The 27,601-nt window shown below is 37.3% G+C and overlaps 2 protein-coding genes across 4 annotated transcripts in view; both read right to left on the bottom strand.

Annotated features, from left to right (window-relative positions):
- lypd6b (LY6/PLAUR domain containing 6B) overlaps positions 1-7,702 on the bottom strand; it is a 31,940-nt gene extending 24,238 nt beyond the window's left edge. Inside the window, exon 1 of one of the 2 annotated variants that reach the window (XM_017469083.3) lies at positions 7,404-7,702. The gene's annotated coding sequence lies outside the window, so the exon portion shown is untranslated. The remainder of the gene's footprint in view (positions 1-7,403) is intronic. The other variant, XM_017469081.3, reaches the window with a different exon arrangement.
- Positions 7,703-10,984: 3,282 nt separating this feature from the next.
- Positions 10,985-27,601, bottom strand: part of kif5c (kinesin family member 5C) — a 56,260-nt gene continuing 39,643 nt past the window's right edge. Inside the window, exons 15-26 of one of the 2 annotated variants that reach the window (XM_053680879.1) lie at positions 26,578-26,724; positions 25,547-25,738; positions 23,267-23,384; positions 22,941-23,017; positions 20,395-20,504; positions 20,011-20,112; positions 18,896-18,956; positions 18,648-18,719; positions 17,619-17,723; positions 17,145-17,361; positions 16,051-16,223; positions 10,985-12,106 (exon numbers count right to left, since the gene is read on the bottom strand). In XM_053680879.1, the coding sequence (XP_053536854.1) occupies positions 16,057-16,223; positions 17,145-17,361; positions 17,619-17,723; positions 18,648-18,719; positions 18,896-18,956; positions 20,011-20,112; positions 20,395-20,504; positions 22,941-23,017; positions 23,267-23,384; positions 25,547-25,738; positions 26,578-26,724 (1,368 nt within the window). In that variant the 3' untranslated portion in view covers positions 10,985-12,106; positions 16,051-16,056. The remainder of the gene's footprint in view (positions 12,107-16,050; positions 16,224-17,144; positions 17,362-17,618; positions 17,724-18,647; positions 18,720-18,895; positions 18,957-20,010; positions 20,113-20,394; positions 20,505-22,940; positions 23,018-23,266; positions 23,385-25,546; positions 25,739-26,577; positions 26,725-27,601) is intronic. The other variant, XM_047156180.2, reaches the window with a different exon arrangement.

The raw sequence follows: 27,601 nt of genomic DNA, 5'->3' as shown, positions 1-27,601 counted from the left end.
CAAAGCAGGCAATTGCTTAGAACCCCCAAGTTTTGAGGTGGCCACTTGATAGCTGACACCAGGTCCATGAAAATGTCAAATCTAGAAGGGCAACACTCTCCTAAAACTTAAAAGATGGGTAATGTTCAACTCCATACCAGCAGGGCCCCCCCCTAAAGGGGGCCTAATCTCCCTAACATGTAAGATGTGTACAAGTTTATTTTTAACTGTCATGCTGTACAAAATGAAGAGAACTTACCTGTATGGAAGCCAAAGAGAAAATAAGAAGAAGCGTAAAAGACGAAGTAGAACTGTGGTAAGTAATAGAAATAGAATCTGCATATCAATATAATCAAAACATCATCAACAGTTTGGCAAGCCAGTTATTAGCTAGGAGCTGGTGCTTGGTTTAAAGATTGTCTTGATGGCTTGGTCTATTAAAATACACAAAGTATAAAAGTCAACACTTTGCCAAAGGACTTCTGTTGTAGCTACGTGATATAACAATTGTTTATCTAACTGAGAAGCTTAAGCTAGCACTAGGTAATAAAGAGAGAAAAAATAAGATGGCACATTTAGTTTTTCTGCCTGGGGCTCCCACAGTCCCTACAAACGCCTCTGTCTAAGCCCCTTCTCAGATTTAGATAAGACAGAGGATGTGCAGCTTATCAATGACCAGAGCATCCCATATTGTCTTCAGACAATTTGTAGCCCTAAGGCCAAGGGTTACTGACCCACCCCTGTCGTTCCATTTAGTGACACATTGATACTCATGGGTTGGACAGTGGTCTCGGCTCAGAGCTTATCTGTACGGTCAAGCCTCCCCCGTTGCTCGGGTCACAGGTTATCACCTGCACTGATATGCCCGGGGCACTGGCCTTGAACAATCAATCAATCACGTCTCTCTATGGCCTCCTAAATACAATGCTGGTATTTTGCCTATTCAAGTAATATCAGTCAAATTTCGCTTATATATTAACGGAGATCTTTTTTAAACTGAATGTCCTCATTAAAAATAGTTCCAAGATGGAAGTGGTCACCCAGGCAACACATGACTACCTGTAGCTCACCGGACTCTATGTGTCAGTGTAGCACATAACACTACCTGTGAAAGTTGGAGGTGGTGTGTCTATTGAAAAGCAAGTGGTAAAAACACTATTTAATTATTTTAAGAACATAACTAAATTCAGCTTGGGTATTAGATCATGGTAGGGCTTAGCTAGTAATGGAAACAACACCAAAGTGCAGATTCCCAGTTACTTATCCGAGTGCCATATCACAATGTTATGATACAAGTATGACATAAAGCTGGTGACTTGGATCCAAACGGCATGCTGAAAGGCCTGAGTGAAGGTCTACATTGACCTACACCCTTAAAAGTAAAATTGGTACATTAAATATATTTGGCATTAAAGGCTGTAGAACCCTTAGACTTTTTTCTTTTTCGGATAAAGTTTCAAGGAGAACACTTTAAGAAAGGGAAGAACTATTTTGTGGTAGCACAGATGGCACCATTTTCACAAAATGCCTCATGCCATCTCATCCTATCCCTTTTCCAAAACCTCAGCATTTCAAACAGACTCCTGAGACAGATACATTACCCTGCGGCGTGACCCATCTCCGAACTCTAAATACAGTGGCTCCTAAATCATGTCATCATGGCATGCCAAGTAAAGGAGCTCTTGCCTTGGTATAATGATAGTCTACTTTCTGATAAGTGTAAATAGCAGAGAGGTTAGGTATTGTGCATGGTACTTCAAGGAGAGGGGCAAACCTCTATTTAAAGGGGATCCAAACATCTACTTAGCAAAAGTATGTGTGCATCATCCAAGCAGGAGGCAGGGAAATAACCTTCGGAAAGATTCAGAGCTGCTTTCTGCCAAAACGGAAAAAGCAGGGATCATCCAGGACATTTAGTACTATAAATCATCCTATCAACCGAACACGGCACTGAAACTGGTCATTATTTTCAAACTCTTAATTCCAGCTAAAAAAAAAAAAAAAAAAGAACGACAAAAGTGTTCTGAGGTTCTTTCCTGGACCTTGATATAGTAAAGATCTAAAGGCCAATGTCCGAACAAGAGTCGGTTGCACGAGTCATAAAGCTAATTGGCCGTATACGGCCATTCCTCAGATTCCTCAGTAATTGGCTGGAGGTGAATTGACAGGAGCAGATGCAGTTAATGACCTTGTCTGAGTAAGACACAAAAGCATGAAAGAAAAAAAGGAAGAAAAGCTTGATACAATCCAAAGTCTGATCCAATTTGTTTCATTAAAAGTCCTTAGTAATTGTTATAATATTGAGTAGCAAGATTATTCTAAGGGTCCATATTGTACTGCTATTATTAAACAAGTCAATGACGCCCTATAGACAAATAAACCAAGGATCAAGGATAAATGACTGAAGGTCAAATTAGGTTTTGATAGTTCAAAGACAATGTGAGACAAAAACACTGGCTTAATAAAAGCAATTATCCTGCCATATTTAATCTAAAACATTATGATATCCTTACTTTACTCTTGGCTGAGGCTTTACGCTAAAGAAAATGTTGCAAAAACTCCTCAACTCTAATTATCCCTTCATCTCAGTATGCAATCTTCACTTTTCATCTCTTCTTAATCTGATTCTGATTGAGCAAAGGTGCTCAACACATGCAAGTGTCTAAATACACAACGTAACACCTTAGAGCTCACACCATAACACCTCCAGCTCCGTCTCACCCAGGCAATGACAGTTACACTTATTACAGTGCTGCACGACTAGAGATGGGGGAATGTGAACCGGAGGATTGCTTGGAGAGCAAGAGTGCAGTCTGACAGGCTAATGGAAGTGCCCTCATATCGGAGTCTCCCTCTCTCCAGCTATCTGTACAAGCATAGGGGAACTTCAAAGCGAACAAGGCCGCCTGTGATCTCCAAACGGCACAGAGCGACTCCACACTGACAGCTGAGGTAAGAGGAGAGGAGGCGCTCTGCTTCGCCTCTCATCACTCGCAAAAATGACTGATGGAGGGAGATACAGTGGGTAAAAGGAGATCTCGAGAAGGAGATGTACATGGTTATGGTGGCGATACTGGAGGTAGGGAAGTACTGGTGTAATAAATCATGTCGGTGACAGAATTCTGGCGTCCATTAGCTGCGTTAGTAGACTCATACATATTAGTAGGTAAGTGGAACATTTCAAGTCAGGTTTCACTTTATAATTGAACACATTTAAACATTACACTTTTCTGCGGGAAACCCAGACCTGTATGGAAAATCTCCCTATAAGTACAGACAGAGTACTTTCAGTCTCATCTAATATAAATGATGGATATTATACTGCTTTCACATCGACCTTCACTCCATTCATGTTTTTTCAATCCTGGTCCGGCAAAAATCACAAGCCTCCGTCCTCATCCATGTGAATTATGGCTTAATTTGTTGCTCATGTGAACACGGTTTTTTCGTTGATCCAATGCCAAAATGATGTGAAAGAAACTGAGAGCTTGCATCACTGTAGAAAAGTTCCGCTCTAATAACTTTTAAAGCATTGTTGTAGCAAATAAAAGCTTACAGAAGTACATGCATAGAGATGATGGACATCAACTGTTCTCCAAAATCCCCCATACTGCTCTTGGTGTTAATACTGAAACATTAAGACCACCACATTATAAGAAATAAAATGCATTTAATTCTATAGCATGTATTTCTTTTCCCTTATAGCTAAGTTATATATAGTTAATTTTATCATCCCAGTAAACAATCCAAAATCACTTCATTAGCTATGAATAAAACATATCAAGAATTAATAGTATTTGATCGTTCCTCTAATAAAAAATACTTTTACAAGACCTATAGTGCAAAAATATAATTTTAATTAAAACCAAATGTGCCAACAAAGCTCTCGAAATTCCAGCGCAATTAATAAACACCTACTTGTGCAACAATTTGGAAATCTTTGCCAGGCAAAACCAAGTGAACCGAAAACATAATTGCGTACTGAAGAACAGGTAATGGAAACGCATGAATTTCGAAGAAAAAAAAAAAAAAAAAAAAACCTCTCAAATACTGCAAAAAAGTTTATACGCTTACATGAGGTTCATTTTCAGACAACTCAACAAAGCAATATTTCGAAAAGATGAAATGGAAACACATTTCTTGCATTTAGGTCACATGACATGGCAGTGGTTTTGCTCAGACCAAACGGTCTCAGCTACTACCCTGTACTCTGTACAGGAAACCAGTTTATAAAGAGCAATGGATATGCACTTCTCGGTCAGAACTGGCTCCCTCGGGCATGATACGGCAGGCGCTACGAGTGGTCCTATTTTGGTGCATAACTCGTCAAATGATAAGCAGGTCATTCTGAAGTTTTGAATCCACAGGACCTCTGTAAAATCATTGCGGACTATGATCTCCCAGAAATCCCGGATACGTGGCCACTGCCAGGTATAAGGGGCTTGCCTTTCCATGATTACATGCATTATGTGCCCTCGTCGCCTTCTATTAAACACTACCACGGCTATTGCGGTGGGTGCAACTGAAATCACCGTGCCAACACTCATCAGATCTTGGAGGTTCGTTGCCATGTTTAATTGCAATGACTATCGTGAGAGGAGAAAACACGGATTTAATTGCATAACATCATTTAATGGAAACTCAGACCATTCGCTTTTATGTTTTGTCTAAATTCTTAAAATATCACTTATATCAGTTATGCTCATTTACCAACTAACATCACTTCGATTTTGTACAAATTGCAATTTTGCCAATTCAAGGAGTTTTTCGCAAAAACAAACAAACAAACAAAAAAAACCGCTGAAAACTCTGCAAATTGCATTACCAAATTTTTAAAAAGTTACAGCAAAATCAAGCATTTTTTTTACAAAAAAAAACTGAAATCCTGTATGGACTGAATACATAATTATTGTTTGACCATTTAAAAGGCAAATCTTTTACGACTGACCTGGTAAATTTATTATAATCAAATTTCTTTATAGAATACCTATTATAACTTTGAACAGTTCTGTGGCTTTCCACTGAAAATATAAATAAAAGTTGTTGTTAGTCAGATTTTAAAATCTTTTTTCCCCCTCATCCATAATATATATATATATATATATATATATATATATATATATATATATATATATATATATATATATATATATATATATATAGTGTAAAAGACAGTTTTAGACTCCTGTATAACACTGACTGAAATTATATTTTTATGTCCACACCCCCTTGACCACAGTGCATTTTGGGAACCTCTGAAGAGCAACATGTGTGACATTACTGAATACAGCAACAAAAGCATCATCTAAAACTTTGCCTTATTCTGAAGATGGCGGAGTTTAAAACAAATCTGAGCAAATTGATTTATGTTTGTGTAACATGCCCTGATGTCACCATGAACACGCTTGTTTGATTTTTGAAGTTTTAAAAACAAAATCATTCGACTCGAGAGCAGACCTCACATTATCAGCCAGGAACTTCAAACTGTATTCTGCCTGCAACTAACCAATAATGGGTAGATTGTGTGATGGATTTAAAATACAGTATGTTTAATGACTGAAACATTGAATTAACATCAGAAGAAACAAAACACAAACAAAGTATTGGCATTTGGCATTTATCAACTTGTTCAGTCGGTAAAAAGTTTTTTACTTCACCAATGCAAATATAATTAAACTAATAAAAGGTTCAATACTTGTAGCAATGTTACTAAAGAATCACAACTATTCCAACATGTTCCTGTAGTTTTCATGTTATCAACATGTTTGTTCATATGTTTTTAATCAGAATATTTTGTATATGTAAACACATTCACAGTCAACACAGCTTCTATTATGATTCATTATTTACCTTTATTAACCACAAAATGTTTAACATATCAACACATTTGTTCTGTTGTTATTTTGTTACAAGTGCATGAATCGGAAACATTTCTGCTGGATTTCTTTTCGTGAAATAATTTGCAAACAGGTGTGGAAAACCTCCTGGATTTCTGAGCTTTTAAAGTTGGCAAGTTTAAAGCTGTTATCAGATATATTTGATCACTGCACAAATGTATAACTGATTATCATCAGTTTTAGGTGTGAAACAGCAATACGAACAGCCCTTAACCCCACAGACCATTTTTGGATCTTTAGTCCTTGTCCATTTGCACCGTGCACCTGTTGTACAGCTGCTTTTAAAAGCAGGTGCATTCACAAGTAGAACACCCAAAGGAATTACTTGAAGCAGCAAAAAGAGACATCAAACATTTAAATATCGTTATTGTATCTCGAGAAAACCCGAACACGTGCATAAAAATCAATCACTGCCCTGATGCTGGGAATGATGGATTGCAGTAATGCACATATCTGCACTTTATTATAGTCAGACTGTTGCTGCCACCCACCTTTATATCCGTGCATTATATATTTTTTAAAGACACTTTTCCCTTTTCTAACTGTATACAAGTAAGTTCTGTTTATGTAAGTAAATTCTATTTTAGGTCACGGACAGTCGTAAAAAATCTTTTCACTACAAGTCCTACTGTGTATGTTTGAGAGACAAATCAAATTTTTATTTGAATATTTTTTAATTTGATGTCGTGTGACAGCTAGAGCTTTCTGTGATTTTCTGGGAATTTTAACACACCATTTCAGTCATGTTACGGACCACAATTAAAGGGTGTGTGTGTCTTGGTAACACTGGTCTTAACATGACTGACACACACACACACACACACACACACACACACACACACACACACCTGTTTGTCTTATACTTATGAGGACCTACTGTTGACATAATTATTACAGTTCTATGCTACACCTAAACCTAACAGTAAACTAACCAGTTCTATTTGTAGACACTCTTGTGAGGACACACACGCACGGGCAGGTACGTCTTATCCTAATGAGGACCTACTGTTGACATACAGTGCCATCACTAACCTTAACCTCATTAACCAAACTGAATTTTTTTGTTGTTGTTTTTGTTTGTTTAATAAAAGCTGCAGTTCTCCTCATGGAGACCCTCTTGTGAGGACACACACTCACGGTCCCCACATGACCCTGTTCTGTCATACCAGGCTGTGGAAGGAGGCATTCATCTGAATGGACGCTTTTACGTCAAAGCCTTACAATGCTTAAAAAAAAAACAAAAAAAAACAATTCACTTTCACATTAAATCGTTTAAACGTGATATTAATTCGTTAACGTTCTCTTCCTTCGTTCCAGAAATCCACGGTAACCCACAAATAAAGGGATAACGGAATAAATCCAACGACACGAGCGCCTCACAGTAACAGTTTCCTGTTTAGCTGCTGCTTGTTAACGTTAAAAGCTCACGCGCGTGCTTTTCGGCTATAAACAACCCGGATTTACTAAACACACTCTCACATCTTAGTTGCTCGCCGTTTAAAATGAAAGAGCATAAAATAAACCTACCTTGGAGACGGATGCCTGACTTAATGGAGCTTTTGTGGTGCGACTGAAACCTTCAAGCGTCTCCCTGTATGGTTTCTGAATTAAAAAATAAAAATAATAAAATCCAAAGACGAAACCAAAGCAAATCTAAAACAGAATGAGAGCTAGATAGAATCATGAAACATGGAGGCGGGGCGAATACACAAGGGGTGTGGTCAAATCAAAGCATGTACAAAGTCATGTACAAAGAGGGCGTGGCCAAATCAAAACAAGATAGAGATGCTATGATGTGGGCGTGGTTTAATAATCGGTGAGGGCGTCACGTGATCGTGATATACTGTAACAAAATGACACTTTAGTAAAGTTTAGATAGTTTATTTTTTCCTTCTGAAGTTTCCTTCTGCAACATGCAGTTATACATGATACAAACCACGGTCTCCTCCTGTGCACTTTAGCATTCATCAGAACACTTCCTAGTTTTTATGCCTCTGAAATAAAATCAACATGACAGAGCACAGAGGAGTGTCACACAAACCATCAGTCCTCAGTGGACATAATATAAAAAAGTCATCACTGTTAATCACTGATTTCTCATAGAAGCACCGTCAGAAATGATGTAACATGGACGTCTGTACACTGAGACGGAGTTTCCTTCCGTTCTGTGCTTGTTTACTCAAGCCATTTTTACTTATCAGCACAACAACTTGCAGCAAGAAACACACACATTATGAGACATATTTATAACAAAGTCTACTGGAACAAAATGGATCTGTGATCCATCACACCACGTGTCCATATTGAACAAATACAGATAGTATAGTACAAGTGTGTTGTTGTAAGATGTACTGTAGTCTATGGCTGTAAACACTGCGGATCTGTGTGGATACTGATCTGTGATGAGCAGGATATCTTTTATTGTAGGAGTGGAACTATATGCTGCCGAATATCATGGTCACAATATTTGCTTACAACTTTTGTAAGCATTTCAAAGAGAATGACGCCAAATGACATAACACTGGAGCGACCAATGGTTCAGTCATTTGGATGGATGAAGTGAGTCAAGAGGTTTGATTTAAACTTTCAATAATTTCTGAAAAAAAAAAAAAAAAAACTCAACTCCAAAACAAGTTAATGATGTTTTAGAAATCTTGATATATATCATCACATTCTTATTTCAATCCGTACAGGATTTCGTGGTGTTTTTTTTTGTGTTTTTTTTGTGATTGTTGCAGCCAATAAGGTTTGATTTTGCTACGGCTTTTTTTTTTCTCTCTAAATTTGCGATGCAACTTGCGAAGTTTTTTGTGCTTTCTTTGCGGAAATCTACTTGAATTGGTGAAATTGAAATTGCAATCGCAAAATCCTGGAGGGACTGTTATTTGAAAGGGGATCAGTGTTGAAGAAGTTTTTAAGCTGTGTGTAAGAAATATATGAGGGTTTACAATTACTTTAATTCACAATCTTGCATTTTGTTAAGTATATGCAAGCGATCTGATAAAACATCCAGTGTTATTATAAAGTTTACAAATGCAAAATGTACAACTTATTAAGTACAAAAAAAGATCACGTCTTCCCTATAGCCAGATGCTGATTGATTAGTCAGCATAACCACTAAAGGAATACAATCACTCTACTATGCATCCTGATGTACATGAGGTAGTTATGATACGATTCATGTTTTTGAACTTTTGCCTGGAACACTGCTCGATGGATTGAGTGGCTGATCAGCATCGACACAGAAATAAAATAAAATAGAATTTCTACTTATAAAAATGAAATGTAGTAGTGAATTGGCTCTTTCCTTGATTATTTTATGTGCAGGAACCTCAAATCTGACCAACAAGGTCTGATCAAAAAGTTTTCAGACAATCCTTTGCATCGGAAACACCTCAATAGTGTTTCTATCAGCATGTCACATATTTTAAGAAATATCTAAAATGCTAGGAAGCATAAAATCTGCACTCATAAGATTTAAAAAATATATTATAATATCCATCCATTCATTTTCAGTACCGCTTATCCTACACAGGGTCACAGGGAGCCTGGATCCTATGCAAGGGAACTGTGGGCACAAGGAGGGGGATACCCTCGATGGGGCGCCAACGTATCGCAGGGTACAAGCACACACATTCACCCACCCATTCACACTAAGGACAATTTAGAGATGCCAGTCAGCCTACAACGCATATCTTTGGACTTGGGGAGGAAACCGGAGTACACAGAGGGAATCCCCGAAGCATGGGGAGAACATGAAAACTTCTATATTATAATGTATCATTGTTCATATATGGTAGTCTCAGTTACTAAGGAATTGCTCCTATTACCCATAATGCACTGTGAGCATATTTCAGTTTTAGAGTAATGCTCGAGTTCGGTGAGTTTCAGAAGTGAGTTTGAATAATTATTGAATAGTAGACTTCTGCAGCTAGAGCTAGAGCTTTAAATGCTGTTTTTACACTAACTGTTAATAAAACAGACTCCGCCCTGTGTGCGCAATGTTTGCATGTTCTCCCCGTGCTTTGGGGGTTTCCTCCAGGTACTCTGGTTTCCTCCACCAGTCCAAAGAAATGCATTGTAGGTTGACTGGCATTTCCAAATTGTCTGTAGTGGGTGAATGGTTTTGTGAGTGTGTGTGAAATTGTGACCTGCAATGGGTTGGCACCCTGTCCAGGATGTCCCCTGACTTGTGCTCCAAGTTCCCTGGTATAGGCCCCAGGCACCCTGCGACCCTGTGTAGGATAAGCATTATGGAAAATGGATGGATGCATGGATGGATGGATGTTAATAAAATAATTATCTTACAGGATATAATGGTGCAAAGTTCTGGTGTTTTCTTTTCCAAGTTGCCTTTTGTGACACTGCATGTACATATAGTGTCTTAATCAACGTTTTTGTTTTTAGTTCTATTGATGACCATTATTTGTTACATGAATTGACTTTTCTATCAAACACCAGCAACTGAGACACACCTTTATTTCCCCTTCAGCTGATATACTTCCAAAGAAGCAAAACCAGAAATCTTCAAATGTTATATGCAGTTCTTAACTTTCATAAATGATTACATTTAATTATATACCTTATCACGCCTTCTTTTATTTTGTCATGGACACAAAATATTGTCGGTTTGCGTTTGAATGTGTGCTTTTCAACACTGTTACGTAGCTTATTATATGTTTTAGTTTGTACAGACAGTGCCAATCACTGTCTTCACACTGTCACCTGTAATCAAAACTGTTTAATCAGATCTTGTACACATGAGCGTATTCTGTTCTCTCCATATACTGTAAATCGTCTAAAAATAATTCTCCCTTTGTTTGTGATTTCTTAGCTAATGATGATTGGATTATTCTCTCCCAGACATTTAAAAAATAAAGCATTAAATCATGTCTTGTGTACATTTAAATACAATGTTAGAGATGTTAAATCAAAATATCAAATATATAATCAGAATATATGACAAAAAAATAATAAATATTAACACTTTAGCAAATTCAAGAAAATAAATAAATAAATTATATTTATATATATATATATATATATATATATATATATATATATATATATATATATATATATATATATATATATATATATATCAACCAAACAGTTCTAAGAAATTAAACAATAAATAGCAGAAAGCAAAAATGAATTGACTAAGAAAATCAATTAAGGAATCCAGCACAGTGTGATCATCACTCTCTCTCTCACACACACACACACACACACACACACACACACACACACACACACACACACACACACACACATACACACACACTTTGTGCTGGACTATGGTGTTACTGGACTGCAGATGAAGTCTCCTGCTTTTAAAAACAACACAGTGTGAGCTCTAAAGCACACTACATTCCCTGTTGTGTTTCTACATGCTTCAGGTAGGCAATAAAAACTAAAGACCTACTGAGCTACTGCCAATTCTAAGAATTACAGAAAAAGCCCTCGAGTTACACATAAGGGTGGAAAAGATTCTCATGGCTCCATTACTTCCATTATTATTTATAGTTTGGTGATCAGTATTTTTGGTAAATTTTTTGGCAAAACTAAAATAACATGTCATCCCAGATGCTAGTCCGGTTAATACTGGACCATCATCTATATTAAGAAAATTTATAAGAGACAGATTAAATTCTAAGTGTGTTTAAACGATGGAGTTGCAGTGGATTACCCATAACACATACACACAGCAGTATTAACACTGAGGAACGTGCATTAGAACAAACAGTCTAATGATTGTGCAATGAAAGAGAAATTAGCACTGTGAGGTGTAACATGTAGCCAGAGGTCATGTGTGTTTAGTGTTCCTGTGCTTTCTGTCAGGATTTACCTGCATGTGCTGATTCATGTGACTCATACGAGCCGCTAATTACATGATTAGCTAGCAGGAAAGAACTCTCTAGGTTTGGGACACACACTAATTGTGCTCACTTGAATGTAACAGGCAGCTCCTTTTTTTCACATGTGTTTGTGTTTGTGTGTGTGTGTGTGTGTGTGTGTGTGTGTGTGTGTGTGTGTGTGTAAGTACAAAACCAGTCCACCAAAGGATAAGGAAGTAGAGTTTCTGTCCAGTACTGTACGTGATCAAAGGCTTCAGCGGTTGTGTTGGTTTTCCAGAACTACAAAAACGTGGACGGTGATCTCGTGGACAGATGAAGTCTAGATGGAAAGAAAGTCTGAGTGAGCTCAGAATACGCTGTTTTTCCTCCCGACTGAAACAGAGCACAGAGAGAAAAGGTTGGCAGATCATGTTACAGGATTCGCTGTGGAATTCACCTCAATTTCCCTTGGCAAAACATCAAGAAAGTGACATTTACATATTACTTTGAAAGATACAGCACATTGGTCCAAAGTAGGGATGTACTGAATAAAATGAATTAAAATAATTGGAATGAAGAGATAATTATGCAATATTGCATGAGCGAGACTGCAGTTATACTGAAGCCTGGGGCTTCATGTCTACGCTGAATCACAGCTGTGCCGATATTCAGTATCGGAGCCGTATCTCCCTGGAGTTCTCGCCTGGTTTCCCTAAGTAGGGTTGAGCATGGCCAGTACCTGGATGGGAGATGTCCTGGGGAAAACTAAGGTTGCTGCTGGAGGTGGTATTAGTGATGCCAGCAGGAGGCGCTCACCCTGTGGTCTGTGTGGGGCCTAATGCCTCAGTATAGTGACGGGGACACTATACTGTAAAAACAGCACTGTCTTTCGGATGAGACATTAAACCGAGGTCCTGACTCTCTGTGGTCATTAAAAATTAAATGCAGTTCTAAAAGCAAGATATTGATATATGGCCAAATGTTTTGTTTATTTTTGCTCCACTAGTGGAAATAGATTCAATTCAATTCAGTTTAATCACAAAGCAGCTTTACAGAAACATATAAATTCAGGATATAAATATTAAATGTATGAATTTATCCCTTATAAGCAAGCCAGAAGCGATGGTGGCAAGGAAAAACTCCCTGAGACAACATGAGGAAGAAACCTTGAGAGGAAACAGACTCAAAAGGGAACCCATCCTCATCTGGGTAACACCAGAATATAAATAGTTCCCTTCTATAACTGTGTACTACTATATGGTCAAAAAGTGTAACTGTGTAACCTGGGAATTCATTACAGTTTTCACATGAATGCTGCACAACCAATCAAAATAATTGGACCGGATCTAATTATTTACAATGTTCTAAACAAATACATTATTATTTTTTAAGGCAGCTTGCCAGAAAGCCAGAAACAACAACAAAAAAGTTGTTGTGTGAATGGGAGGTTTTGAGTAAGAAGTCTGTTTAGTCCACGTCCATTCTGAATACAGATATTCTGAGTACAGATACGGATACAGGTACAAGCTTTGCTTTACACCATAAATCCAAAGTGTCGTACAAGTGAGGCAGAAACAAAGAACACACAAAAGTGAGCATAAATGAGTTAAATACATTGTTCAAGGTCCAAACCCTGGCTCTCCATCAGTGCTGGGATTTCAACTCACAATATTTCAACTAGAACAGAACCCTAACTGCTAAGCCATCACTGTCACACACACACACAGTGCACTACTGGGCATGGGAATAGATGAATCTACTTCAAATCAACAAGTCAACATTGCTTGTCCAGCCTTGAACAATCCCAAACTGACTCCTGTTTACGTAACTGTGAGGAGACGACGCCAAGCCTCAATCCATATATGCCCAGTGCTCCTTAGAAAACGCCAAATGGTTGAAGCTAATGTCCTGGTCTCAGCCATTTTCCCAAGCTTTCTTCACTTTTGAGGACACAGAACCTTTTTGTACCTTTTTTTTTTTTTTTTTGCTATTGTTACACTGTGACTTTCCAACCAAATGCACATGCTCCTGAAACTTAATTAGCCGTGGTTGTTAGCACAACACCATTCATCTTGACCTGTATGAACATACGGGACAACACTGATGTAACCAGGGATCATTTCTTTCCACTTTTCATCTAAATGTTATGTAGGACAGTCATCATATACGCACAGTCATACGGAAAGAGTGTATGTGTGTGATTATGTGAAGTGATTGAGGCTTATACAGGTGCATCTAAAAAATGTGAATATGGTGAAAAAGTAATTTTTTTTCTAACTTTCATATATTTTCTAACTTTTATATATTCTAGATTCATTACGCATAAAGAGAAATATTTCAAGGCTTTTTTTTTTTTTTTGTTTGAATCTTAAACGGCTTACAGCTCACGGAAATCAACAATCCAATATATCAAAATATTAGAATAAAGAATTTATAATACAGAAATGTTGACATTCTGAAATGTCTGTTAATTTATGCACTCGATGGGGCTTTAATCCTTTTGCATGAATTACTGTATCAAAGCGATGTGGCATGGAGGCAATCAGCCTGTGGCACTGCTGAGGTGTTCTGGAAGCCCAGGTTGCTTTGATAGCGGCCTTCAGCTCGTCTGTAATGCTAGGTTTGGTGTCTCTTATAATATCTCTATGGGGTTCGGGTCAGGCAAGTTGGCTGGCCAATGAAGCACAGTAATACCATGATCAGAAAACCAGTTTCTAGTAGTTTTGGCACTGTGGGCAGGTGCCAGGTCCTGCTGGAAAAGGAAATCAGCATCTCCATAAAGCTTGTCAGCAGCTGGAAGCATGAAGTGCTCTAAAATCTTCTGTGCCTCTCCACTCTTCCTCCAGACTCTGGGACCTTGATTTCCAAATGAAATGCAAAATTTACTTTCATCTTCCCCATGATTGTGGTTGTGTACTGAACCAGACTGAGAGATTAAAGGCTCAGGAAAGTTTTGCAGGTGTTTTGAGTTAATTAGCTGATTAGAGCTCTATTCTCAGGTCGACATTTCTGTATTATAAATTCTTTATTCTAATATTTTGAGACACTGGGTTTTTAATTTTAAAGATATAATGATGCTTAGCCACAGAATCTACAACCCCGATTCTGAAAAAGTTGGGACAGTATGGAAAATTCTAGTAAAAACAAAGAAGAGTGATTTGTAAATGTACTTTGACTTGTATTTTAAACAATAAATTTATGAAGACAAGGTATTTGATGTTTTACCTAATCAACTGCATAGTTTTTTGAAGATAAATGTTTATTTTGAAATTGATACATGCAACACGTTCCAAAAAAGTTGGAACAGGGGCAATTTAGGACTAATAGCGATGTGACAAGCTGAAATGAGAAGGCGATGTGAAATAGGTGAGGTAATCGTCTAATCATAGTATATAAGGAGTCTCCAAAAAAGGCATAGTCCTTCAAGAGCAAGGATGGGTCGAGGCTTGCCAATCTGCCAACAGATGTGTCAGCGCATAATCCAACACTTTGAGAACAACATTCCCAAAAGACAAATCGGTAGGATTTTGGGCATTTCACCTTCTACATTGCACAATATAATTAAAAGATTCAAGGAATTCGGTCAAATCTCTGTGCATAAAGTGCAAGGCCGAAAACCACTTCTGAATGCACGTGACAAGATAAAACCCCCCAAAAAGGCTTGAAATATTTCACTTTATGTGTAATGAATCTAGAATATATGAAAGTTCCACTTTTTGAATTAAATTATTCAAAAAGAACCAAATTTTTCCATGATATTCAAATTTTTTGAGATACACCGGTATAGCTCTATTTGAAAGTACAGATGGTATAATTGGGCCAAAGAAACATGTGATGATTTAGACTTGCAGTTTGTACAATACTAAACTGAAGGCTACACGCTTCCACTAGCTTGTTAGCAGTGATTAAGGTCTACTGATAAGATGGTTATGAGCAAACTTCCGCCACAACGTTTTTCTTTTTTTCTTGGTTTTCTCTCTGGATCTAAAGCAAGGGCCTTTTGCATCTGTGAACAGAGAGGGAGGAAACGTCTCATCCAAAAATACCTCAAGGGGCACCTACGACATAAATCAGCAAGTGTTGTCTTGACCTTTGCCCATTAATATATGGTGTAGAGCTGAGGCAGCTGTAAATATGCCTGTTTACACAGTCTGAAATCCACTTCAGGGTGGACAGTGAAGTGTTTCCCCTGCACTAACAGCCCGATGCTATTAATTTTAATGAAAGAACATGGAGAAATGAATACTATACACCGTGATACAATATGGTGGTCAACAGTTTTCATATTATCTTTCAGTGTAGTTAATTTTCACGATTTTTTGACTACTGGATCATACCATCCTTTATTTGCTGCTGTTGCTGCTGTGGTGGTAGTGCTGCTGAGCTGTTTGCATCTGGTGGTAGTGATGACGTCGCGGGCTCTGCACCCCTCCTCCTCTGATGGTATGACCCGGTGAGCCAGAGGCTGCAGGGTGATGTCCAGCATGGTGTCCAGCACGAATGGGCTTGGCTATGGGACATACAGTGAAGAATGTTGAGTAAACACTTGGGACAGTAGTATTGTGTTGTATTATATTGTTGAGGATATGATATACTAATAAAACTTGTTAAGGTTAAACTCAGGTGTGTTATATTGCTTGAAATATGCTGGGTTGTATAACCACGGAGTATGAACCTTTTTAGTCTAAGCAATTTAATATGCCATCTTCAATTACTTCAAATTGTAATATTGGGTTGTACCCAATCAGTTAATTCCCGAGTTATACTGTATATGGGTGACTTTATGCCAACCATGGCATGTTACATGGAACCATTCTGATATCTGTTTATTGAAGAGACAAAACAACTTCTGAGGGCCTTCTGATGACCTTTAATAAGAGTATAAGGTTATAGATCTAAAATCAGTATGCATGACTGTGGAACTGAAAATGACAAAACTGACTCTGGTAGTTCAGCCAAATCAATTCTTAATTACAATAAAGATGAAATCGTCTTGTAAATTCTAAATTCCCAATAAATGGGAAAATATCGCCCCCTTCTGGCTATAACACTAACAACTAAATACTGTATCATAGTTTGGTAATTTGGTTTTTGAATTAAAGTAGACAAGGTACACAAGGCAGGCACAGGAAAACGGTGGCTTAGTGGCTAGCACATTTGCCTCACACAGGCAGGGTTGGGGGTTCGAGTCCCGCCAATGCCCTGTGTGTGCGTGGAGTCTGCATGTTCTCCCCGTGCTGCGGGGGTTTCTTCCCCCCAGTCCAAAGACATGGCTGATTGGCATGTCCAAAGTGTCCATAGTTAATGAATGGGTGTGTGAATGGGTTGGCACCCTGTCCAGGGTGTACCCCGCCCCGTGTCCCATGCCTCCTGGGATAGGCTCCAGGTTTCCCCTGACCCTGAAGGATAAGCAGTATGATTAGATACTGACCGATCTGTGCTGTGTGGTTCCTCCTGGCCTGGTTTTTGGCCCTGACTGCCTCTTTGATTCTCTCCACCTCTTGCTGGTAGCGCTTGCGGTCTCTCAGGGCGTTCTCCTTCGCCTCTCTCAATGACGTCTCGAGGGATTTCACTCGCTCGGCCGTGGCTCGAAGACGCTTCTCCAGCTTAGGCAGCTCGCAGCGCAGCTCTGCATTGTCACGCACCAACTTGAGAGAAAATGTGACAGAATGTGACAGAATGTGACAGTTTGGGGGAAAGTTTTTCACTGCCATTGTACGCATATATTATGTGCATACCAAGCCTCTATATCAATACCATACCAAATATCAAGCCTCTTGGGCAGTATGCTATACCTTAAGTGTGTAAGTCTAAGCATATTGTGAAAGTTGTATGCAGTCTGCATACAATGCCACTTTTGGTTTCTTCTGGGGGTTTTTTGGTCAAAGTAAAGTACAATGCAAACCTGTTTGTGGACTTTGGTGAGCTGTTCCAGATTGTTCTCCAGGAAAATGATCTTCTGTTTCAGACCCAGGCTGCCTCCTGCCTCATCTGAGTCCAACTCTACATTCTATCAGAAAGAAAAGGTTGTCTCAGTGGTTAAGATTCTGTCACAGTGACCTGAAGGTGGTGTCACCCAACTTGTGCCCTATGTTCCCTGGGAAAGGCTCCAGGTTGCCCCACACTCCCGTGTAGGATAAGCGGTATGGAAAATGGATGGATGGATTTCACATTTCCTTGTCCTTTCATTTTTGTCTTATTCACTTTAAGAGAAAGACACCGAGAGGCTAGGAAGGGAACAACGTTTTATAGCTACTATAACGCAAGTGATAAGAGAAACTAACTAGTTTTGCAGACATTTGTTTTGCAAAAGTACGAAGTGTCATTCTATAATAAATATACATATTTTTCTTTTATACTGTACAACATACTCAGCATGTCATTCTGACAGGCCGCTGCTTCCTGAAAAGGACACAGTGGACTGACGGTCCATTATATAAAGTACATGAAATAAAGTGCTATATAAATAATGTACCTCATTATCAGGATCTAGTCTTAAACACAGACACCTGTATGTCAATCATTATGACTGCTGAAGTTTCATTTAAATCTTTCAACAGCATGAACACGGATAGGAAAGGGCACATCTGTGAGAGCACTGATTCATTATTAAGAGTTTGCTTAATCATCAATTGGATGAGGCAATGATGCTTTTATTTCACATTTCACTCAGAGCTTCTAGTGACACCATTTCCTGAGCTTAATGGAAATATCTTCTGTCTTGCTGTTAGAGCATGTACATCCTCATTAGTCATTCAGCTCCTGGCCCTTAAACGCAGACCTGAAGCCAAAAGCACATCTGGAGGAAGAGTCAGCTGGAAGACCCACCCAAATTCTCAGCGGATTAATAGGAAATGTAAGAGTACTAAAGCTACAAAAAATCAAATAACAATGGAAAAACAGAAAGTGGTTGCCAATATGTCGTAATACTTACTGTCCTGACACGTGTGTTAAGATCGTCGATGAAGAGTTTGCGCAGACTGTGGAGAGTTTGGAGCTCTTTTGTCTGGGAAAGCAGGATAAATAGTGCCATTAAAAATGTATGAATTATTAGTCATATTACTATAGTCAGGTGAAATAAAAGCACACTTTTAACTCTGTCTAGCTTACTGATTACAGTTTTATATTGCCAAAATGTATGAAAATATATAACATAAATGTTGGTTCCTGATGCGTACTTACCAAAGTCTCTTCAAGACCCTTCAGATCCTCCTTGGCCTGTTCTCGTTTCTCATTTAACAAACTAATTCCCAGAGACAAAAGACAAACGTTCCTCAAATACAACACTTCACACGCCATCATTTAAAAACTTCTCTCTGAACATTGATCTTTCTGGTTATATGGGCTTGTACAGAGACCTCTCTTTCTTGCTCGGCTAAGCTGATCATGCTAATCTCAAAATCACTGCTAATTTTTATGAGCAAGTCCATTTCATGACAAATGGATATTAAAATATACATATACAAATACACTAGAGTGATTTTTTTTCACCCAAATTTAAAGCCAGATCACCAACAGCAAACAAGAACATTAGCTTGCTAGGCAGCTGTAAATATTTATCCACAAAAGCTAGCTAGCTAACAGTCAACAAACTGCCCTTCTTCAATGGTGCAAAATATTTATTTTAGAATTCAATTCTAAGACATTTTTTATTATTATTATTATTATTATTTACAAGTCATTCATTGACATTAATCTGTTTCCACTTTGGTTTATAGTGTTCTACATTACCCACAATGCCTACTAGTCAGTCTTCACTACTGATTTCTTACTAGTATGATGTGGAATGTTGCCACAAAATGGTGACTGAGAAAACAAGCTGTTTCTCATTTGTTTGTACGATCTAAGAGCGAAACCTGAGCATTATCCCTTACTTTTGAGATTGTTGAAAATTGTTCTCTATTTCAATGGCATTGTAACTATGCTAGCTAGCAATGTCCCCCTGTGACATCAGCGCACTGGACAACCTCTATCTTCTTACAGGAATAATGACAATACAGCACTAATTAATAAATTAGCAGCAGAATCGCAAAGCACATCACAAATATTTCATATTTAATGTGTCAGGATGGAGTTGTGCTTGAAGTGATTGATGGGAAAACGGCAGCAATTAATAATCTTCACGAACTATTCGTTCACTTTGGTTCTTTGTTTTGTTAATATTGATGACAAATACCCAAAATGGCACCAACCACAACATGTGGCATCGACTGAAACTTTCACACATGAGCGTTTCGGTCAGATAGAACTGTGGACTCTTGGTTTTTTTTTTTATTTAACTTCAACAGTCTACTTACATTAGTTTCTGCAGTTTCTCGTCCTTCTCCTGTTCCTCGTCTCTTAGCTTGTCGTAGTCAGACAAGAGTTTTTTCTGCTCCAGCTGAAGAGACTGGTTCATACTGAGGGGTAAAAACATGGTATAGATTTTTAAGTGTGACAACAATCTAATTCTCACAAACAATAATTCTAATCAGTTCTGTTTATGAGATTCAACGATCAACATCGTTTAATTTAATATCTTAACACTGTTGTGCTAAATAAATAAAGGCTGAGGAAAACTACCAAACTGCTAAAATATTACTAATACTAGATTTGTTGTTAGCCATGTTAATCTGTTGAGATGGTCTTCTTTTCGCTTGCATGAAATATCTCCTGCAATAAGTTAAAAAAAAATTCTTAACTCTTTCAGCTCATCCAGGATCTTCTGCTTCTCGTCGATTTCGTCTCGGAGGCGTGACAGCTGCTTCTGATGGGCCTCACGGTGACTCTCCATCTGCTCCTGCAGCGCTTTCTACACACAGCGAGTTCACAGAAATGGCAAACAAAATCACTCTAATGACTCTTCAAGAGCAGATAAAGTTGTTCACCACAGGTGCAAAAAGATCAGAAAAAATAAGACCTACAGTGGATATAAAAATCTACAGACCCCTGTTAAAAGTTTTTTTTTGATGTGAAGAAATGAAACCAAGATAAACCATGTCAGAACGTTTCCCAGCCTCAGTGTGAAATTACAATTATAGAAACATTTTAGGGAAAAAATAGGAAAAATCCAAATACAACAAAAAATCTGTGGGGTGACCTGACAATTTGATGGATTTAGAATGTTTTTGCAAGAAAGAATGGGAAAATACTGCCAAGACAAGATGTGTCATGCTGATCGAGTCTTACCCAAAAAGACTGAGTGGTGTAATAAATTCAAAAACGGCTTCAATAAAGTATTAGTTTAGGGGTGTGCACACTGATGCAACTAGGCTATTTATGCAACTAGGTTATTTCTTTTTTCTGTAAAAAAAAGTTTCTGATCCCCCACCCCCCTTTTTATTTGTATTTTACTTTGCAATTTCACATTAAAGGCGGGAAAAGTTCTGACTTGTTTTATCGTAGTGTCATTCTTTTACTTCACAAAAATATGCCTTTTTAACAGGGGTGTGTAGACCTTTTATATCCACTGTAAGTGAAAGTGCGAATACTGTGTCAAAATCTTGATTAAAAATTAAAAATGGTGTTTGAGTAAAAGTTAAAAGTTGTTTTTATATTTGAAATAAAGAGCGGATCATTTTAATGAATTGATTTTATAACAATGTTTATAAACCATGGCCTCACTTGACTTGTGGATTTGTAACAGTCCATGCGATTCAATTTGTATGAAAAGTTATGCTTATGTTTAGGAGTTAGTATTTATTTATTTTTCATTGTTCATAAGAAAGTGAAATAAATCCCACCACATCACCCTTGCTCATTTAAAACTTGCATTATTGTTTCATTAGATTTTTTTTAAAAAAATTAAGTCACTTTAACATGTAGTGTGAGTGAGACTAACAGATATTTCTTGCAGAAAGATGACTGATTGTTCTATGCTTTGAAATGGATTTTGATTGGATGTTCAATAAATGCACAGAAAAGTGACTGATTGAATTAGTAGACTGGAAAAAAGGAAATAAATATTCGAGTCGTAATATTTTAAGGTCTAAATATGGAAGCCCGTTTCCACCACGGAGAAAATAAATGAAAAAGGTCATTTATAAGACTTTATATTTCAGAACTGCAACTTCATTTCTCACAGTTGCAACTTTATAGCTTGTGATTCTGACTTTATTTCTCGCAATTACAAGTTTACATCTCACAATTCTAACTTTTGTTCTTGCAATTTAGATGTCCACTTGACATTTAGTGAATTACAAAGAATGTACCGACAAAGCATTTATCGTTTTCTATAAATAGGCCACATAAGAACAACACTCATCAGCTAATCAAGACAAAGAAAATCAATTGCTAGCATGCTCGTTCCCAGAAGTTAGTCACATTTCAGGTACTGCATCAAAAAAAAAGTCAGAATTGTGAGATGTAAACTCGTAATTGAGAGAAATAAAGTCAAAATTTTGCAATATGAATTGTGAGAAAAAAATGTCAGAATTGCAAAACTCAAAAATGCGAAAAATAAAGTCCGAGTAGCAAGATTTAAACTCGTAATTGCGAGAAAAAATGTCAGAATTGTGAGTAACAATATCAGAATTGCGATATTTACACTCGATAGAGATTTAAAGTCACAATTACCTTTTTAAAATTTTTTTTTATTTGTATTGCTCTCCATGGTGGAGACAATATATCTAAATGATAATGTTATTCCATATCTAAATGATAATGTTAAGAGTAAAAAAGTGGATTTTTCATGTAAAAGTAATTAAGAGTAAATATATTCATTTTCACTTATATGCAGGTAGTATCCATGTCCTGTAATACGACAGTTAAGGATAGTAATAAAGTACAATTGCTGTATTTACAGTACACTACCAGTTCAACGTTTGCACACACCAGTTCATAGAAGTTTATTTAGATTTTCTTCATTTATTATTTTCTATTATTTTAGAGTAAAAATAATTAAAACAACACCTATAAAGTTATGCAAAGAATACATTAATACATATATTTATACTTTACCATTTATGTTGGTCTTAGAAATTTCCACCATACACCTTTATCAGAATGTCTTTAAGACAATAAAAACATATCTGTTCAATTAACCGGGAGTAGTATATGTACTTTCCTCCTCTGGTCAGCATGACCTAACAAGCATAATCTCTCAAATAACCGCAAGCAGCTCATCATTCAGCATCATCATTCATTTTTATTGTTATTTTTATCTTGCTGTAATTGTTTAAGAGGTGAAGCACTATATAATGCATTTATATTTGGTGTTATGTGTGGCAGAGAGAACATTATTCTGTACCTTCATCTCTTCAGCATCCTTCATCTTGCTCATGTGCTCCTTCTCTTTGTCCATCACAGACACTTCATGCATCTTTCCTAGATTAGCGAACATGCAACAGTACAATAAGTATTGTTTACAGTATATAAAAAGGTCAATATTCTAGAGCATGTAGTGTCTAGGACTCTAGATATATTAGGACATAAGACATATTTATACATAAGTGTATCTTCAGCTGTAAAGCGCACAGATATAAAGTAACTGTACATATCTATTCTTTATTTACAGGAATTTCTGAGAATAATCCTTGTACCAAGTGTCTGTGAATACATTAGTATGAGACGCACCCTGAGCGTGGAGATTAGCCAGCTCTTCCATCAGCGAGTCCTGGCTTTCCTCCAGCTGTCTCTTCTTCTGCTCCATGTTCTGCATGTAGTCATTCAGCGATTTTATCTTGGCCTGGAGCTGGATCAGTCAGACACAGACACATTCACACACTCGGTAACTGGCCCAATCAATAGACTTTTTATCGGATTCTTCACCGGTCATGACTGAGACTTTATGGACTTTATGGACTAACACTGCACTTATGCTACAGAAATTACACTCTGCATGTGCATTAAAACTGAGACGAGCAAATGAATTCCTAACCTTTGTATTGCTTCTGTTTAAATCAGATATTCTGACCTCATGGCAGACATCGGCTGTACTTGCCAAAACACTTGGGCAAGTAATAGAACATGTCAAAATGTCAAAATATGTTTATGACTTTAATAAATATCTAGAAGCAAGTAGTGTAGTATATGAACTACAGTACATTACAGTTGCTAGTTTACACATAAAGCCTCAAATTTCAGCTTCTCGCGTCTCCTTCAAAGTATTTCTTGTACCTTGCTTTTTCTGCTTTTAATACATTACTTGCATCCACATCTGCAGCAGATCAAAATTCCCTGTACTGTATGCCATGGCAGTGGGGTCACATTCATAGTGGACCAGAGAAGTGTAGATGTTAGTGTTTCCACTGCATTACATAGTTGAGCCTGCAAAGGGCTTAATATTTAGCTACTGAACTAAAATAGGTCCTGAACCATATAATGTATTGTTTTAAGCAGCCTAGGATAGGTAACCACTACTATTCTACTATTCTACACTATATGGCCAAAACTTCATAGACACCTGACCCTCACACCCATATGTGGTTTTTCCCCAAGCTGTTGCTATAAAGTTAGAAGCATACAATTGTATAGAATGTCTTTTTGTGCTGTAACATTACAATTTCCCTTCACTGGAACAAGAGGCCCAAACCTGTTCCAACATGATAATACCTTTGTGCACAAAGCGAGCTCCATGAACACATGCATCGCTGTATCACAAATATGGATTGCACCAGAGCAGGTGTTGTGTGTGTATTTTTGTGCTGTCAAATAACTGATTAATGTAATATTGGATCAAGTAAAAGTTACATGTTGCTCTCTTCATACCAGCACAAAAAATTGCTTAACGATCTTTTTTTTTTTGACAATGAAAGTGTGACTGTGATGCAAGTGTACAATGTGAAGTGGCCCTAAGATACATTGAATGTTTATGATAATAACAGGTCTGATTATGCTTTGCTATATTGCTTAAATATAGATCTCAATCTCTGTTTTTTTGGGAATCCAACCTGGTTTGGTCTGCATTACCCTTCCTGATGTTCTCATTTGGCTAGTTTTGTAGAGAAGGTGAATAGGCTGTACATACCATTTCAGTACTGTGGCAATACTCCTGGGATATGGGATTATGGAACTATTATCTCTACCACTAGAGAGCACTGCTGAGGTAGAGTTATGTGCACACTGGACTCTTTAAGCACACTCTACACTTGGACAGTCTGAGTTATACTTGAATGGCAGCACTGTAATACTTATATTGACAATTTATACTTTTAAAAAATATTTCTCTCACATATTTTGTATATATTGTGTTTTTTCCAGTTTACTTAAAGCGCACCTATTATGGTTTTGAAACGTGCCTAGTTTTGTTTTAAAAGTCTCATTCAACAGATTTACCTGCATCCAAGGTAAAAAACACTTTAATGTGCTCATAACTTAAATTTCAGCGTTACCTTTTTTTCCCCAGTGTCAAAAATGACTCGTTCAATGATCCGTTCTAAGGGATTCGCTCTAAACTCCTCCTTTCAGAGAGCATACTCTGCTCTAATTGGTCAAATGTCCCAGTCTGCTGTGATTGGTCTAACGCTGTCAGCGTGTGTCGAAAAGGAAACGCCCACTTCCATAACGACTTTTAGCTCCATCTGTTCGCGAATGACCAGAGGCGGGGCTTTTTGTTACAAACGTACGTAGGTTATTACAGGAAGTAAAGTCTGGAATCACTAACGACTCGTTTCAGCTGTTCAGAATCGGTTCCTTCTTTTCATGCGCTTTGATTTTTGAAACTTTGCAGATGTTTTTACATTCACAAACAGCTCTATAACACACTACATAAAAGGTCATATTTGAAAAACCATAATAGGTGCACTTTAATTTTATACAGCATACAGAAGAGAGTAAACAAAGCAAGAATTTCATTGTGTGGGCCCACTGCACATTACTGTAACGTTCTTGAATCTTGAATGAACCATGACGGACCTGTGAGATGAGGAGTTGGCAGGACGCGAGCTCTTTCTCATTGGCCTGAATCTTGCGTGCCGTTTCTGCCTGAGCTCCTTCCAGCTGTTTGCTGCGGTTCACCAGCGACTTCACCTCCGACTTCATCTTGCTGATGTAGAGGCGCGCCATGGTGAACTCCTCCTCCATCGCTACAGGACCCTCCGCTGTCTGCTGGAGACAAAAGAAAGAAAGGTATGATCAGCTTATAGAGTATTACATTTAATCAAATATCGTCTCTTTAACGCAAACTCAGAGTCAGCTGTGTTTTGCTGCTATTGTAATAAAACTCTAGTCACATCTGTTTTTCATGTTTTGCTGTAAGAAAAAAAAGTTGCAGAATGACAGAAAAAGAATTCTGTAATTTTTAAAATAAATATCATGGTTTATTTTGGTATCTGCTTACAAAAGATATACTAGTTCATAGAGGACGTCATTACATTCCATATAACACTGCAGTGATTGTAAGTTTTACATGAGGAGACTAATAAAATATTTCATTAAAACATATACAGTGCAGAAAGCTAAAACACATTTTTCTTAGATTTCTACCCATTATACTTGTATTTAAAAAAAAACAAAACTACTATATAATGCTATAAAGAATACTTTTATTGCTGAAATATACTATTATAGCGGGTACAATAGATAATGGGTATAATTACTTATGGATTATAGTTTGTTCCTTGCCTCACCTTGCCTTGGAGAACTGCTTTTTCTTAGCGTGTTCAATACTTTTTTCCTGTGTCATTCCACTTTATTACACATAACTTTATTTTTGGACTTTAATGTTGTGAATTCTTTATATTTCCAGATTTCTTGAGTGTGGTGAAAATTTTATGTGAATAACCTCACCGGAAACTTATTTACTGAAAAAAATGTTGACGAGTCCAATCATTTCCCTAACTGTGTGTGTGTGTGTGTGTGTGTATATTTATACATAATGATAAAATTGAATGCCAAACAAGAATTTGTGCAAGTGTGTGTGAGTATATCATGTCAGAAGTTCTTACTGTCTTAAGGTCGCTAGTGCCGATGATGGTGCCGATCTCACTGAGGTCTCGCAGAAGCATGCTGAAGATCTCTACAGATCTTTTCTTGTGGTGTCCACTCACTTCCTGCAGTGTGGCCAGATCCCTCTCTACAGTGGATAAAATTGTCTATAACAGGAACACACACACACACACACACACACACACATATGGGGTCACTGCACTAGAGTACCTACAATGCCATCTCTATGTTGTCTGTCCTCTCCTTTAAGTACAGGTGCATCTCAAAAAAATTTGAATATCGTAGAAAAGTTAATTGGTCATGGCTCCTTTTGCACGATTTATTGCCTCCATGCCACGCCACATTGATGCAGTAATTCGTGCAAAATGAGCTCCAACTAAGTATTGAGTGCATAAATTAACATACTTTTCAGAAGGTCAAAATTTCTGTATTATAAATTCTTTAATCTAATATTTTGAGATACTGGATTTTTGATTTCCATGAGCTGTAAGCCCTAATCATCAAGATTAAAACAAAAAAATGCTTGAAATATTTCACTTTATGTGTAATGAATCTGGAATATATGAAAGTTCCACTTTTTAAATTAAATTATGGGAAAAAACGAACTTTTCCACTCATTTTTATAATGATATTCAAATTTTTTGAGATGCACCTGTAAATGTGGTGCAAAATCTCTTCCTCTGTCCTTTTTCCACCTTAACATCCACTTCTGCCTGACAGGTTGTGTTTAGAATGAGGTTCTGAACAATGCCAGAAAATGACAAATTTAAATTTACTATTTAAATTTTTTTTATTATACTGTGAAATTTTCTTATTTTTATAGTTCTTATTGCGTATTGTGTACAATTCTATTGTGTTTAGTCTTGTATTATATTGTTCCTTATGTCCTTTTACCCTGCTGTCTTGAGAGGAATGGACAAAATAAGAATTTAACTGTACCAAGGACATATGACAATAAAGATCTTGAATCATTGCTATTAGTACAAACTGTTTAAATCATCTCATACTCGCACCTCAAATGAC

Source organism: Ictalurus punctatus, chromosome 6 (assembly GCF_001660625.3).
Source record: "Ictalurus punctatus breed USDA103 chromosome 6, Coco_2.0, whole genome shotgun sequence".
NCBI lineage: Eukaryota > Metazoa > Chordata > Actinopteri > Siluriformes > Ictaluridae > Ictalurus > Ictalurus punctatus.
Note: the sequence above shows the minus strand (reverse complement) of the source record. Positions and strands in the feature narration are given on the sequence as shown.